This window comes from Heliconius melpomene, chromosome 20 (genome assembly GCF_056956725.1).
Source record: "Heliconius melpomene rosina isolate 202511_hmr_F chromosome 20, ASM5695672v1, whole genome shotgun sequence".
NCBI classification, from domain to species: Eukaryota; Metazoa; Arthropoda; class Insecta; order Lepidoptera; family Nymphalidae; genus Heliconius; species Heliconius melpomene.
Window position 1 is genome coordinate 14777424 of NC_140408.1, and position 17205 is coordinate 14794628.

The 17205-nt window shown below is 36.0% G+C and overlaps 1 protein-coding gene across 2 annotated transcripts; it reads right to left on the minus strand.

The window, feature by feature from the left end:
- Window positions 1-1514: 1514 nt before the first annotated feature.
- Window positions 1515-17196, minus strand: LOC146528172 (uncharacterized). Of its 2 annotated transcripts, XM_085203964.1 has the most exons (11): window positions 17043-17196; window positions 14532-14712; window positions 13960-14102; window positions 10274-10411; window positions 9652-9774; window positions 9051-9143; window positions 8362-8486; window positions 7885-7968; window positions 6712-6810; window positions 5763-6425; window positions 1515-3214 (listed from the first exon to the last, which is right to left on the minus strand). In XM_085203964.1, the coding sequence occupies exons 1-11, from the start codon at window positions 17104-17106 to the stop codon at window positions 3164-3166; spliced, it is 1764 nt and encodes a 587-aa protein (XP_085060090.1). In that variant the 5' UTR covers window positions 17107-17196; the 3' UTR covers window positions 1515-3163. The 2 variants fall into 2 exon arrangements, with proteins under 2 accessions (XP_085060090.1, XP_085060089.1); XM_085203963.1 differs by having other exon boundaries at window positions 1515-6425.
- Window positions 17197-17205: the final 9 nt, after the last annotated feature.

Here is a 17205-nt window from a genome sequence, read left to right on the forward strand (position 1 = left end):
TTATCGTTTTAAAATAAAACGCCATTTGTAAAGTATAACATAGACACACATACACACTTACCTGTCAAAGCGGCAACGTGTGCGTGACACGAAATACAGGTATGGATAAAAATCGTGAAATGAAAAAAAAAATCCTACGTCCAAATCGTTGAGGTACCTTGATCGTTTTTTTAAATTCTGGGTTTGAAATATTTTACCCTATATGCAGTTTCAGTAAAAGGAGCGCTGCCTCTTCCACCTGTATAACAGGATAGGCAGAGATAACCTAGTGTTAAAACAATCTGATCCCCACGCATCGCACTTCTTTCTTTTCGAAATATTGTGTGTCGAATGACGAAATACAAAGACGCGCTTTGTATTCTAACTAGGGCGATGAAATGAAAATAATTCATCAACTTCTTCAACTTCAGTCTTTGGGCTTGAAAATAAAAGGTCACGCGGTTTTTCCTTTCGCTAAATATGATACGATAGTTGTACTTGTAATTTCGATGTCAACTCAATTAAATTTATAGCATAAAATATATTCAATTTCATAGTTTTCTGAGCCATAGCGTTCTGTTCATAATGTCAACCATTCTAAACCTAATATTTTTTCCCTCATATAGCTAGGTTTTAAGATTCTTAAAACCTAGTGCTAAACCACTCCGTTAAGCCTCCCATTAAGACATTTCAATATAACCTCCCATTAAGACATTTCAATAATCATAAAACCGGAGAACGGAGTGCCTTAACACTATGTTCTCACTACCAACCATACTAAAACATTCTACTATTAGGTAGGTACGTATTTTATACCTAGTCAATGTAATGTCATACAATGTAGATAACCACGTCTCCCAAATATACGACGCATATGAATGAGCGACCGAAATAATATAATTCATCTCTCATTCATTGATACGGCATCCTGTATTGATCTTTTGTGTTCATTGAAAATAGCGACATCTTGGGGTTATATTTTGGAAGCAGCTTGCTTTTAGTTACTTTATAGATGGCGTTGGAATTGAACTTGCTGCGCGGACTAAGCGGCTGTGGCCAAATGGAAATGGAGAGTTTTCTATGACACCAGACATATTCCATAGTGCAGGAGGTACCTAACTCTGACCGCAGGCCATAATCTATTGAGTTACAATAATTAGGGAGGATTCACACTATAGTGGCAGTCATTCGTTCTCGGTCCGATATGCCTGTTAACTGTTAAACATATTCTTATATGGAAAACAATGAGAGACAGAAACATTTTTAAGTGATTTATTTGTTTAAAATAAAATACGAGACGAGACGAATTACTAGAGCGATGAATAATGTTTAATAAATATTTAGTTCCCCATCACCGTCGCGTTTACTTTATTTGGTTATATCTTTTTTTATTTAAAAAATAACGCTAAATTGTCAGAATAGGAATTAAAAGCACAATCATTGAAAATATTCTAACATCAGACATTATTTCTTGGTAAAGGGTCCAAAGGTAATATTGTTTTAAATATATAAAAGAACAAAATAAAACAACAATATTCTAAAACATATATTTATTTTGTTTATACTTAATTAGCTGTAAGGCATTTGCAAGGCTTTGTACTATAACAATATCGATATAAATTGATGATTACAAATGATTTTCGAAGTCGATTATTCAAAATGAGCGATTAAACAGAACATTACTACAAATATTTATAATCATCTATTTATTTAATGTAATAAATATTAACTAACAATGTTTGTTTTAGAACGGTGTGACTTTATGTAAAAATTATGTTTTTTTGTTAATATAAACGGAGCGTATGTTAGTATATACAAAAAGCCGTTTATTTTAGAGTTAAAAACTTTGATATAAATAGTTCCATCAAGTGGGTATCGAAGCTGCAATCGTCGCGTTTACAGTTAGATGTTATCTCATAATTAAGAAAACGCATAGAGTTATAATACACCAAAATTTGACAACCTTGAGGTGCTTCATTAAAGTGATAACACTGACCTGATGTTAATATTTAATAGTACACTACACTACGGTCGGCGACCACTACGGTGGCAGTGGCCGCCTTTTAATTAACTGTGCCGATTTCATTTTACATTTTTTTCTCATTCATTTGATTATTTGGTTTTCCTTCCAAACCTCAAATTCACAAAAAAAACTATATTATGTAATTATGATCAATTTTAATATTTGTTTAAAATCACACTATTCCAAGAAAAAACTGTTTTTACAAAATATAACATTTTTTTTACTCAACACTTCAAAAAAGCCGTAAAATTGGTGATATGTTACATTATTGTTCACGTGCTTTGTTCTACTTATATATATATATATAACAATTTAAATTTAACCATTTAAATACTAAAATTTTGTATAAAAACTTTACATTTGAACGGATATGTTCCTGTAAAAGTTGTTTTTCCAATTTTCTTGTGACAATTTTTTTGTAAGTAAAATTTCTCGGGTGGCCTTAGACTATTCTGGGGTGGGCACGGGCCACCCAGTCCTAGCTCTTCCTACACCCACGGGCACAATTACTTAACGATTCAAAACGCACTTGCAAAAGATAATAATGAATAAACAATATAATATATTCGTTTTTTTTATATGAGACAATTTTTACACCTCTTTTATATATTTCTAAACAACTAAGCTATATGTTCTTATTCTTATACAAAATTTTAGTATTAGAAACTATACATAAAAATTTATTGACTTATATGTATACGTAATATATATTTATTTTAACTATCACAAGATTTATAACCAAATTCATAACTCCTAGATAAGTTCCCGTTAAATTACTTAACAGATATCTATCATCGTTATGTCTTTCTGTTTTCTTTCGTAACAAAAAGAAAGTACTACAAAATATTCGCTTTGTAATTTAAAAGAAACTTATGAAAATCATGAAATTAATATTTTACATCAGATCCTATTTACATAAAAACAGTAAGAACCTTTTTTTTTAAAATTTTAGTTTCAACTAAAAACGTGATGTTGCAATGTGTGAGTTTTAAGTACATTTACGCCCTATGTTAATAATCAATCCTAATCCATAAATTGCAACCATAGATTGAAATAGACAGAGATGGAAGATGGCGTGCAGGTTAGTGATTGGATAGACATGTCGGACAATACAAGATTGACGTTAACTGGAGATAGGAGATACATTATTAACATTGGGCGTTAGTCTATTGACGTGTAAAAAGTACTGTTTAAGAAAACAAATATCGATATCTGAAACAAATGATAATTATTATCTGTATGTATATAGATATATTATAATATAAATAAAGTCATTTTAATGTTTTTTTTAGTTTGTCCCTGTATCCCTGACATAGCAGGGTAGGCAGAGTCCACCACACCGTCCCGTTTCCAGTCGCACGGTTGTAACCCGGCGCCAAGACGGCCTCAAATTCTTTTAGTTGTAAAAAAAAAACCATTTACAACCGAAGCGAATTTATTTTTCATATTTAATTACTTTATTTTTAACGTAATTAAATATGAAAAATAAAATATCTTCGCTTATCATTTTTCCCTTTTAATTCCATTTTCAATTACGTTTTTTAAAATATCAAATGTTAAGTTAGAATTATCTTTATTTTTTAATATGCACTTTCTTCCTTTTGTGCTGAGTGGTGTAACTCAACGCCGCACATTGTCTTGCTTCTAGAGCGGAGACAAAAAATATTAATTCCCCTGAGTATACAATGAACCCATAAACATTCACCCGTATTCATTACAGTCTGTAAATAAAGATGTTATATTATAAAATATCTATATTATTATACCATGGCAAGTTTTTAACAAATAAACTAGGCAAGTAATTTAAATATACACTAAATACTAAATTTAAATGTTATTTCTGTTTTTTAATACGCACAATCATATTTAAAAAAAAATCGAAAAATACATATTATTAGATCAATTCCATAATTTTATTGTCTTTTTAGTCAAAATTTTATTATAAAATTAAAAATGGACAGATTTGTTATCAATTTTAAGATTCTTATGTAAGTACTAAAGAAGTATTTTTTATACAAAATGATACTAAAAAATGGAATTTAAAACAATGTTTTTTATTATATACATTTTTTTATTACTTAATACTTAACACTAAGTGTGACAGTAATGTATTGGATCATTTCGTTTTGAAAGTCAAAGGTACAACATTATGCCATATGTATTTTTTATTATTATTATAAACTAATATAATTATATGGCAGTTTTTATTATGGCTGAACACAATAAAATCGGCAAATAAAATTGGAATGGAGTATTTTTAAATCGACTAGACGTGAAGAAAAAACGAAATGATTCAATCATTATTTTTTTGTTGATATTTAAAATTGTAAAGCACATTTGGTCATTGTAATGTATAGAGGTAGAATACTAATATATACATATACAACACTAGTCAACACATCACTACTTCTATTTTTTTAGACTAAAACCTGTTCAGTAATTCCCAAGGCACATGTTTTTTATAGATTAACCATTTATTGAATAAAAAAAATATAAACCAAATTTGAAAAAATGTTAATAATAAAAGAACGCAATAAACATATAGACAACTACATACAATTTTAATGCCTTTTTTAATATTAAACATATTAGAACTGGGCTAAAGCATTTACAGATTAAAAATATACACGCACAAATAATATTTATTATCTTTCATTTTTTTAGTGACCATTATTTAAAAAAATATACATTGACAGCTACTGTGTAAGCAAAAAGCCATTGTGACTAGTTCATTTGTTGTTTTAAGGCACTTTTTATTATTATTGAAATATATATTTACAGCAGAGACTCGATTAGACGGCTATCAATTATAATGATTGGTTATTGTCCGGATTACCAAATAAAAAAATAAGAAACATTACTAATATTTTACCAATCCTATCCTACTAACATTATAAATTTAAAAGTTTGTGAGGATAGATGTTTGTTCCAATTTCAAGCAAAAAGTACCAAATAGATTTAAATGAAACTTTACAGTAATATAGCTTATACATCAGAATACCACATACGCTACAATTTATGAAAACATTTTGTATAATTTGGCTATAATAAAACAATGAGTTTAAGTGGGCGAAACTGTGTTTGGGTATTATTTCATAGTTTAGGTCCAGTTTTTAATTAACCGGAAAATCGTTAATAATCAATCTGGTTAATCGGGTTTCGACTGTATATATATTGCTTCAAATGTCATGATTTATAAAATTCTAATCAAAAACATATTCTTATCAACTACTTTTTGAAATACAGCCGCTTGATTTTTTTGAGTTTTTTGTAATTACTATTTTTTTTTAATCTTGCAATTAATGTAAATATTATTAAAAAAACACTAGGTTTTATTTATTTGTGTGATATTCAGTTTTTTACGGACGATATTTCATACATTTTAAAACTATAATAAAATAGAATATTATGAAAAATATCAAGAATTTTCATTTTATATAATCTAAACTTTCGTTGTAAAAAAAGCTAAATAAAAAAAAATCTACTGAACACTAATAGAATTATCATAAGTATCGTTAGCATTCACATCACTATCTATCGCTGGCAAATTATCTATAACTGAACTTATACTTTCTGGAACATCACTAGTTGGATCATTATCATTATTATTATTAATCGCATTAATAGAATTAACCGTTCGGTTATCATCATTATTAACCGAATTAACGGAATCAACCGTTTGATTAACATCATTATTTACCGAATTAGCCGTATTAACGAACAAGTTATTATCATTATTGTCATTATTACCATCACTTACATCAATTACATTAACCGTTATATCATTAGCATTGTTATCCACACCGGAAGCTAAATCCTCATAGCATGGCGGCATTTCAACATTAGTTCTAGCTTCATTCTCGTTATCATTACTATCATTAATCGCTTCTCGACTCAAATACTCCGGCGGGGGGCCATATTTATGTCTCATCGCTTCATTATACGGAGGCGGTCTAGATCCATTTAGGTGATAATTTTCAAAGTTTTCAAAATTCGCCCCCAACAATCTTATAGTACGACCATTCAACGTGTACGTATCGTTAGAATTTAGACGAACGAAATCCAATTCGTCTATATTGATCTCCGCCACGTTGGGCGTGTCCGGACGTGTCTCGGACCTGCCCAGCCTCGGCAGGTTCAATTGGAACCTTCCCAGATGCAGCGTTAACGGCCGTTGCACTGTCAGTTGGTCTATTACCCTGTCTAACGTGTTTCGTCGTAGAGTTCTTCGTCGGAAGAATTCTAATGGCGTAGACATATAATTCAAATCTCTTGGCGACAGGTCTGGGTTAGTGTATATATCGGAATCGCAGTAGGTTGGTGATCGATATTCGAGGTCGTCCGTTCGATTACGCGTAGGGGAACTGTTTAGAGATGTCGATCTGACATCTGTCATTTCGACTTCGCAACATTGTGTTGGCACCTGCATTTTTTCAAAATTATTATTTAGATTAATCACATAAATTTCGCGTCTGACGAGAGAGAGTTGAGAGACGGAGAGTTGGGAGTTCAATTCCTTCATTGGAATCAATTATTTTTTACGAAATGTCTTAACATTAGGTTCCCAGTGTCTGCCCTGTTATGCCCAAAGCAGGGTAGAAAATAATTGTAACAATTATAAAATAACAGCGTAAAGCCAAAAAATATAATAAAATTAAAATATAATAAAATCTATACTTACATACATATTTATAAATAAAAAAACCAACCTGTCTATATCTGGAACAGAACATGGCAGACAATCTAGACAAACCAAACCCCTGAGAACCTGACAACTCAGGCCGGGATGGAGGAGACGTGGGTGGCTCCTGGAAACAAAAAAAGTAAATAATATATTGGCAACTTCATTTTGTACACATGGGCTAAAAACTCTAAAAATAGGTATTCCACATTGAAGAATAAATATGTAAATATATTTTAGAAAATGTATAAAATTCTGATAGTAGCTGGAATTCACGCACATGATACTGCGGGAAAATAGGGTAAGCAGAGGGAACCTAGTGTTAAGACTTTCATTGCGTATACGTTGCGGAACACAACTCCACGTTTTGCTTTGTTACCTGAGCATGGAAATGACAATATTTAATATTTCATTGAGGCCAGTCACGGCATAGGGTTACAAGCGTGTGACTGTAAACGCAACCGTCGCTCTGGTGTCGTAGCAAAGTGCGGCGTTCCGCCACTCAACATGCAATGCCTCCACAATTCAGCCGAAAAATGGAAACTGGATGTCTTAAGACTATATTCGCTCTGCCTACCCTGCTATGTGCTGCATTCAGTGTAAGGCTAAAACAACTCCCCTAATTCCCCGGGGAAGGGAAGGGCAAATCGAACCCATAACCATCACGTTTCGTCACACATTTGTACCACCGGGCCACGACGGCCTCAAGTGTTTAGTTAATATATATATATATATATGCATACCTATATTATAAATTCGAAAGTAACTCTGTTTGTTTGTCTTTTACGCAATGAGGGCCATACCGCTAATTTAATTGGGATAAAATACTCATATAGAGATACTTGAGGGTCTCTGGATGAACATAGGATACTTTTATTTCTCATATTTGTGATATTTTCGATATATACCACTATATTAAAATACTTATTAAAGGACATGTAATTTATTCCGCCATGTTAAAAACAACCGTCGCTATGCGACTGTTGCTAAGCAACGATTTGCAAAGTTTCTTGTTAGAAAACGTCACCCAAAATGAGCTTGCTTAACGCATCTATTGAAAACTGAAAATAATTTCATAAATATATTTAATAAATATTCGTATAGATCAAACGGGCGTTGCCGCGTTCGGGTCCACTAGTATATATATGTGTACATATAGATAAACATAAACAAATAAAAGTATATAAATAAATATACTAACAGCAACTTGTACACTTCTAACTGGAGTGGTGGGCGCTCCGGCGTCTAATAATCTTGTAGATTCATAGCGTGGTGGGTAACGGGCCTGAAAGAGTAAAGATATAAATTATACATATGTATAATTATACATATTTTAATAGATAAATGATAGTAGATATGATTTATAATTTCAATTATAACGAAGAGCACAAACACCACGCTTTAACTTGGTAAGTTAAAGCACAGAACAGAGATATGAAAATAATTAAGTTAATAACATAATGGGAATTGAACCCACAGCCGACAATCAGACACCGTACCACTGCGATACGACGGGCTCTTTCTTAAAAAAATAGCGTTTAAAAAAACTTTACTTCAACTAAAATTATAATATTATTATGTGTTAACTGTTTGGTGTATATATTGTTAAAGTTATTAGTTTCCTCAGTTTAATTAAAAAACAATAATAATACAAGGAGGTAACAGGTTTAAATCTCACCGCATAATGATGTGCCGTGGCTCGATGTGCGTGCGCGTAACCACGTAGTGCTGCTCTCTTGAGGTGCATCTTGCAGAGAGCGGAGACTAGCAACACTACCGCTATCATAAATATTAGTGCACATGCTGTTGATAAAGAAAATTAAGAAATTAATGACGTGCGACTGTATGTTGTTCCATTATTACTTGGGGAGAGGTATTCCAAACTGTATACTGTATCCCGCCGATAGCAACCCGGTAAACAGGAAGAATCTGGGAATCTAGTTTAATACTACAGTCCGTTCCTAATTAAGATATTGTCGTACGCCACTTTCTGCCAAATTTGTAAAGCATTGCGTGTTGAGAGCTATTTGCTACGTTACCAGAGAACATGAAAATATTAAACATTTTATTTGACCCCTTGAGTAGGAATTCAACTCAGAAACGTTTACAATCAGGGCGTCGCAAAAAGACGCAGATTAATCCATATATAAACAGCCTCAAAATCCAAAATAAAACAGAAATAAAAATAAACAACGAAGGCCAGTCATGACGCAGGAGCACAAGCATGGCTGTGAAACGTAAAAGATTTGGGTTCGAGTTCCATTTGAGGAAATAAAATATTTAATATGTATAATCATATAGCACTTAGAATCCACGAACACAATTTTATTAAAAGAAAAAACAAATATAATTGAAAGATATATCTACCGGTAACAGTGTATATAGTGGACTGTATGAACCCATACTCATCTGGAGCATGTCTATCTTCAAATAGGGGAGGATATTCCACTTCTACATAACCTGTAAGTGAAAAATATATAAAATTATATTATTATTTATATATATTACAAGGATTCGCCACATGCTGTGCACGGCGGGTAGAGCTGAACGAAGCTATGTTGCGCAAAATCCGCTTGCTTTGTCCGCAAACGCTGAGTTAGGTTGGTCCAAGTTCAAGCTGTGCGCGTGAATTTCAAAACGTTCCATAGTTTCACTCTATGGGATACATTTTGACCATTTACTCAAAAAGTACAATTAGAATTAACAACCACAACCAAACGCTGGATCGCTGGATCACCTTGTCGTCCACAACATTCCTGCAATATTTCAAAGCTGTTGGTTTAATGGTCTAGGAGGAGTAGCATTCTAACGAAACACATTTTTGACCTTTAAAAGCTTATATAACATTGTGAATATCGTTGTGAAGTGTTTTTTTTTTTAATTTTTTACTAGAAGTAGAATCACAAGAAGCAGAATTGTCCCTACAAAGAATATATATGTTTGTCTATCTCTGTGTGTGTGCTCTCACCCTCGACGGTGGAGTGCAGGGGGTGTTCGTCGCAGCAGGCGGGCTGGCGGCACAGCGGCGTGCCGCGGCAGCATGCCGCCTCCGGGATGCAGCGCCCCGACGAGCAGTTCAGTTTATCCGCGCCTGCGGGGCATACAGTCTTGAAGGAGGTATTTATTTCGACTGTATATTTGTTACGCGATTACTCAGCAAGTCGTAAAAGGATTTTGATTATTATTTTTGTATGATAGGTCTTTTTACATAAAATTTTATATGGAGTGAAATATACATTTATATTGCACCAAATTTCAGGACTTATGCAGAAAAAAAGTCAATGAAATCTAGATAATGATTTACATAGGTGATGTTTTATTTCATTTAAGTCATATTAACAAAATTGTATTTTATATAACCATACAAAATATAACCATAAACCGTAAAAAAAGTCCCTCGTTTCTTGCGCTGGCACTTTTCAGGTCTGAGTCTGAACTTTAGTGAACTGGTGGTAAATTGTTTCACGTTCGAAAAATGAAGGATGAAACTTCTTATTTTGGATAACATTATTGACAGTAACACACATGACACAACACACGCGCGTGAGTTGTGTGTATATATATGTGTGTGTGTGTGTGTGTGTGTGTACCTGCGCAGGGCTGCGCGGCACACATGGGCGGAGCCTCGTCCTCTGCGTGCGCGCAGTCACGGCGCCCGTCGCACACGTACGCGGGCAGCACGCAACGCGCGCCGCAGCGGAAGGCGCCGCGCGCGCAATGCGTGGGACCTGCAACATAGTGTAAAGACAATCCGTTGTCAATTAACTTTTATGAGGCGGAACACAACGTTGCACTTCGGTGCCCACTGAAGAAAAATGACTATATTCAATTTATTATCAATTTTTTACTCTAACACGTAATAACTCAAAAATTGGATTGCGCATGGGGAACAATGCGTCTCAGCACTAGATAATCCCTCTACCGTACTGCTATGGGAAAAACGTGAAAAAATCACCTTCTTCTTCTTCTTCTTCCTGGCATTAATCCCGGCTATTACCAGGGTCTGCCTTCCTACTTAACCTACTCCACTTTGCACGATCTTTTGCGTCCTCGGTGGTTAGACCATTGGCTCTCATATCCTGCATCACGACATCCAACCAGCGCTTCCTTGGGCGTCCGGGAGGTCGCGCCCCAGGAACTGGTATAGCAAGGCACTTGCGTCCGACATAGTTCTTAGGCCGGCGCGTAACGTGGCCAAACCGTCTCAAGCGACGCTCTTGGAGCTTATCCGCTACGTCACGGACCCCAAGACTACCTCGAATGAACGTGTTGCGCATGCGGTCAGACCACGTTACGCCGCACATCCACCTCAGCATCTTCATTTCCGTGACGTGAAGCTCCTGAGTGTGCCGAGATAGTGCTGGCCAACATTCGCTGCCGTATAAAAGAACCGGTCGGACGATGCTCTTGTATATCAGCCCCTTGAGCTTGGGCGGTATTCTGCGGTCGCAGACCACACCAGTGACCTCCCGCCATTTGGCCCAGGCAGCGCTTATCCGGCCATGGACATCGTGGTCGATGCCTCCAGACTCGTGCATAACAGATCCAAGGTACCTGAACTTCTCCGACTTAACGGCTGGCTCAGGACCTATAAGGATGCTGCTCGAGTCCCGGCTCCCGCAGGCCATGTACTCTGTCTTCGACACATTTAGTTTAAGACCGCCGTTCTCAAGCGTACCCTTCCAGAGGTTCACTTTACGCTCCAGCGTCAGTCGGTTCTCGGCAATGAGTGCTATGTCGTCGGCATACATCATCAGCCATGGAGGCTGGTCCTGGATGTGAGCCGAGACAGTATCGAGCACTACATTGAATAAGAACGGACTAAGAGCCGGGCCCTGGTGAATCCCCATTGTAATCGGGAAGGGTCTAGTGTCGCCAACAGCAGTCCTAACCATAGAAGCGGAATCGTGGTACATGTCTCTGATAATCTCAATATAGGCCTCAGGGATCCCTTTGGATCGCAATGCCCACCAGATACACTGACGAGGCACACAGTCAAAGGCCTTCTGCAGATCTAAAAAGGCCACGTGCAGAGCTCTCCTTTTTTCCCTGTATGCCTCCATCAAAGTTCTGAGGGCGAAAATGGCGTCCATGGTGCCCGATCCTGGCTGAAATCCATATTGAGACTCAGAGACAGTACGCTCTCGGCGGAGCCTGAGGTCGATCATGCGCTCGAAGAGCTTCATGGTATGATTCATAAGCTTAATGCCCCTATAACTACCACAATCTTGAACACTCTCCCTTCCCTTGTAAATAGGGGTAATAAAGCTAAGCCGCCACTGATGCGGCATCTTACCAGTGTTTAAGATATGGTTAAAAAGGTCAGTAAGCATGAGCACAACAAGAGAGCCCAACGATTTCCACGCTTCGATCGGAATGTCGTCAGGTCCCACCGCTTTTCCGTTCTTCATGCGTCGAAGGCAATTACGTGTTTCGTCAAGGGTTATTGGGGCAATAAGTCCGAGGTTAGGCGGTGGGTCGTGATGAAGACTGCATGAGTGCTGAGTATTCAGCAACTCCTGGAAGTAGCTTTGCCACCTCTCCTTCACAGAGTCATGATTACAGAGCAGCGTGCCCTGGGAATCTCTGACGCAAAGACATTTTGCGATATCTTGCGTCACTTTATCCCGGGAACGTGCCAGTTTGTAAATGAGCTTCTGCCCCTCCACAGTTTCAAGTTTATCAAACAATGGTGACAAACTCTCACTGCGGGCTCTGGCTACAGCTCTTTTACTGGCACGTTTAGCTACTGTGTCTTCAGGAGAGTTGGATTCCTGCCACTTCTTAAAGGCAGCCTTCTTTTCACGAGACACCTCCTGGACCTCGTCATTCCACCACCATGTCTCCTTGTCGATGACACGTCCTCCCCTAGAAACGCCAAGAACTCGCCTGCCTGCCGCAATGATTGCCGACTGAGCCCGATCCCAAGCATCCTGAGTAGTCTCGGTGTTAGTCGAAAGACTATGACTTTTCACCTCTGCCAGGAAGTCGGTCTGCATCGGTCCATTCAGCAACCACCACTTGATCCGAGGCCTACGTTTCTCGGCTACTTTCTTCTTCGGAGTGACGTTAAAGTCCATGATAAGAAGACGATGTTGGGCCGTTAGGATTTCGCCTGGAATGACCTTACAGTTAGTTACCCTGCCCATATGACACCGTCTGGTCAATAAGTAGTCTATTTGAGTTGAGTGGGACCCGCACTTATACGTGATAAGGTGCTGAGAATTCTTTTGGAAGAACGTATTCACGACGGCCAGATCAGACGCAATACAGGTTCTCAGAATGTTTTCTCCCTCTGCATTGCGAAGACCGTGCCCAAAACCCCCGTGAACACGTTCATACGGCTCAGCAGCCCTACCGACGTGCTCGTTCAAGTCCCCCCCAACTAAGACCACTTCGGTAGACGGCACAGCAAGTAGCACCCCTTTATACTGCTCCCAGAATGTCTCCTTTTCGGCCGCGCTACATCCCGCCTGGGAAGCATAGGCACTGATTAAGTTTGTAATGACGCCCTCAATCAGTACCCTCACTCGCATCAAGCGGTCGGAGCGACGGTCAACTTCAAGGAGCCCATTCTGAAGCTCTTCAGAAAGCACTACCGCTACACCGTTTCTACCCGAAGGTGACCCAGTGTATATAAGCCGGTAACCCTGTCCGATGTTACGGGACTTATTGCCCTTCCAGCGTGTTTCCTGGAGGAAAGCACACTGGACCCGACGTCTCATGAGTACATCTGCGAGTTCCCTGTATCGTCCGGTCAGAGAGCCAATATTCCACGTTGCAAAGCGGAGTTTCCTTCTGGGTACTAGCGTCTTTAGCCGTGCCCGTACATGACACGGTAGCCCTTGCCCACTTGTCGCAGGTGTAGGGCGATGTGCCTGCGCGTCGTTTTGCGGCGACGCCCTAGCCGTACCCAGTCTTATGTTTCGTTGTCGGTCCATTTAAGTGACGGTTGGCGGTTTTTAAATGGAGCGACTGCCGTCTGACCTCCAAAACCCCTTTGTGGGGAAAAACCGAAGGGAGAGGAAAAAAGAAGGGGTAGGATAGGTAAAAGGAGGGAGCTAAGGAAAAGAGGAGGGGAAGGGGGGGAGTTAGGACACCATTCTTACGGACTGGATGAGGATGTAAGAGTGGCGGCTCGAGGATCCGGGGTCGCGTACCCGTATGCCCACAAGTAAATATCGGACAGATATTAGTCAGGACATCCTCTGGAATACGTGAAAAAAAAAACCTTTCACGTGAAAAAATCACCAAATGTAACAAATTCGCTATTTACCTCTCGGCTGAACCAATATGTACTTTGTGATACTGAATGGTGGGGCTGAACACATGTAGTGTCCACTATCTGATGGCTGGAGGAAGGTTCTTTCTAACGTGCTGTTTGGGGACGGACTCGTTGACGGAGTTAGAGAGAATGGCCTGAAAAGGTTGAAAAGATTATACTATAAAATACCTAATGAGTAACGTTAACGAAATGAGCGAGCGAGAGAGTATTGATTATATTTCTCCCTTAACCTCAACACCAACATATTAGTGCCATTATGATTTACGTAGTTTTACATTAACTGACTTACTGTCAAGTTATCATACATTTGTCTCATTAGGTGGAGTGAAATACAAAGAGAACCTAAAAGTGTAAAAGCTGCAAGCACCTGCTGCATTACCTGAAAGGTGGCAAAACTTAGTACCGTTTGTACCAACTTTGTTATTTTAGATACAAAATATGGAAATAATCTATCATAATCTTTATTCAAAGTGGCCAGGACATTGACAGGCTGTTGTTGCATTAAGATAACTTTAAATATAAAAATCCCTAACTAATGATCTAGTTCTGTAATTCCCTCTTACCTGCCCCCATCAGTGCCATTATCATTCACATAGTTCCACACGTAGACCCTCGAGGAAGCATCGCCTCTGACTTCGCACACTAATGTCAAGTTATCAAACGCTCGTCTCACTAAAACATCTGTATACTCAGTGTCGCCTGGACTGTATAACGCTAGGTAGGGTGTGGGGGGTTCGGTTTTGCCTGAAAAATAAAACATAGGTAGGATTACTAGAATAAAAACAGCTTCACGCCTTTATATTAAAGAAAATACTTGTATTGTAATTTTTCATAGTACAATGCTATCAGTTAATCAAATATGTACAAATAAAAATTAGTTACAAATTCAATATTTATAGCTGTTCTGCATCCCGCATCAATCAAGTAAATTGCTAAATTTCAATTATAATATATAATATTATTACTTCTCACTTATTAATTTAACATTAGTTTTTGTATACATTTTAAGTAAATTCAATCAACTGGTCTATTTTCAACATGTCAAGTTATGTAACCATTACATTGCACACACAATTTATAAATTAGTGTCATTAATTATTATGTATTATTAAATTGATAATAACACACTCTTCCAATGTATTAAAATAAAAGGTAAATACAATTGGAAATAGAATGATTCTATATGGTGTAGCTATTTAACAGTAGGTCCTCACCTATTTCCTCCACATTCTGTCCAATTTTTTAAGCATTTCTTTTTCTTGTTACCAGAATTAAGAAATAAAAATATTTTTAAATAGTAATTCTATTTGTATGAATTGAACACAAAACCCTCGCATTTAAAGCCAGATGCTGTCTCACTGCTACAAAGCTATTGTAGCTTACTAAATAAAACTATATATATAACTTAAGTAATAGTAAAGCAAAAAAAATATATAATAACAGAAAAAAGTAAACATAGACACAAGTATCATAATAAATATAAAAAACAGTGTAATTTAAGTTTTATTTAAAAATAAAATGACAATTATATATAGCCTTTCCTTAAATGCTAATTTATGTGTTTGTGTACTTTCAAACCTTCAAGTAAACATTGATCAAAATTGACCTTAAATCTTCATTATTATTGTTGAGGTCACAGTCTGACAGTAAATGTGACAATTGTGATTTTGATTCCCACTCAGGGTGAATTATAATTGTCTCCTCACTCTGGTAAGAGGATAAAGGACTTATGTCCAATTTCTCTATTTTTAGGTAGTCTCTTAACCATAACTAACCTCTGGTAACCCTGCATTATAATGTGCATGTGTGGCAAAAGACAAAAAAAACCTTATTTATGTAAATTTAATATTTACAATGCATATAACAGGAAAATCATATATAACTTAATGCCAATACACTCCTTTCTTAATGGTGATATTGTGTTGAGTGGTGAAAATGAACACTATGTCTAGTTTTGCCATAACAAAGAAATGAAAATAAATGATTCAATATGGCCTTCACAATAGGCTTAAGTCTTTTTTAAGTAAATTATGTATTTACAATTTATTTGTACTAATATTTGCATTGTTATTGAAACAATAACTTTGAGATCATCATAGCACAGAAACAGAACAGAGCATTTGATTGTAAATGTTATATTGCTGAGTCCTCACACATTCAATTGTCAAAATAAATTTATTTTTTATGTATAATGTATGTTACAACATTTCAGCCCCAACTGAACTTGCATGAAATAAAAAGGCAAAAAAACTAAGTAGTTTAAGTCAAAACGAAATGCATCCAGAATTTGGTGGAAAGAGTGGAATGCATGCAATGCATAATAATTTGGAAAGAGTGTCTTAGCACTAAGTTCCCTGGTTCCTCTGCCCGCAGTGTGAAGCCATGAAAAAATACTAAGTTGGCTTATTTACATTAAAAAGATAAAATAAGAAAAAAACTATAACATTTTCATTAAAGGAAAATATACTCTTATTAATTTGTATGTATACAAATTAAATAGAACCCTATTCCTAATTAATGTGGGATTATATTAAATGTTAAATATGAAAATATTTAGTTTCTTTAATAATTATGTTTTGACAAACTAATAAAAATAATTAAAAATGAAAATCTGTACTATAACATAACATTTTGCTCAACAGTCAATTTGTAGATTTTTTGTTTATATTAATAAAAAAATTTTTTTTTTCAAATATAACTATCTTATTTATAATTCACAATACTTAATTAAATAATTTTAAATTACACTTAAATAATCTTATTTCATATATGTTTTAAGAACATTATACGTTTGCAAATTTAAGTAGAACTAGATTTTAGAGAAAGGAATGTGAAAAAAATCCGTTATGTTATTACATTCTTAGCTACTCAGTTTCCGACCTCGACTATATAAAATATATATTTTACAAATAAATGAAAATCCTTCAATATCCTGCGTGTACAACCAATTATTACGATCTATTATAAACCAAGGCATTTTAAAGCGTTAAATGTTGATTTTTAACAAAATATATGAATTAATTAAATTTGTTTTTTAAATTATAAATGGTCGTTTATTGTATATTTATACGTACATATTAGTGTAACAGACAGAAGAATAGCCACGCACGGTATAACATCACTCATATGTTTAAACATTTTTATTTATTTCACATTTTAGATGATAGATTGACATTCAACAAACTACGCCATGTTTTGTGTAGTTTTAATGTTCTGATCCGTTTTACGTTTATTATA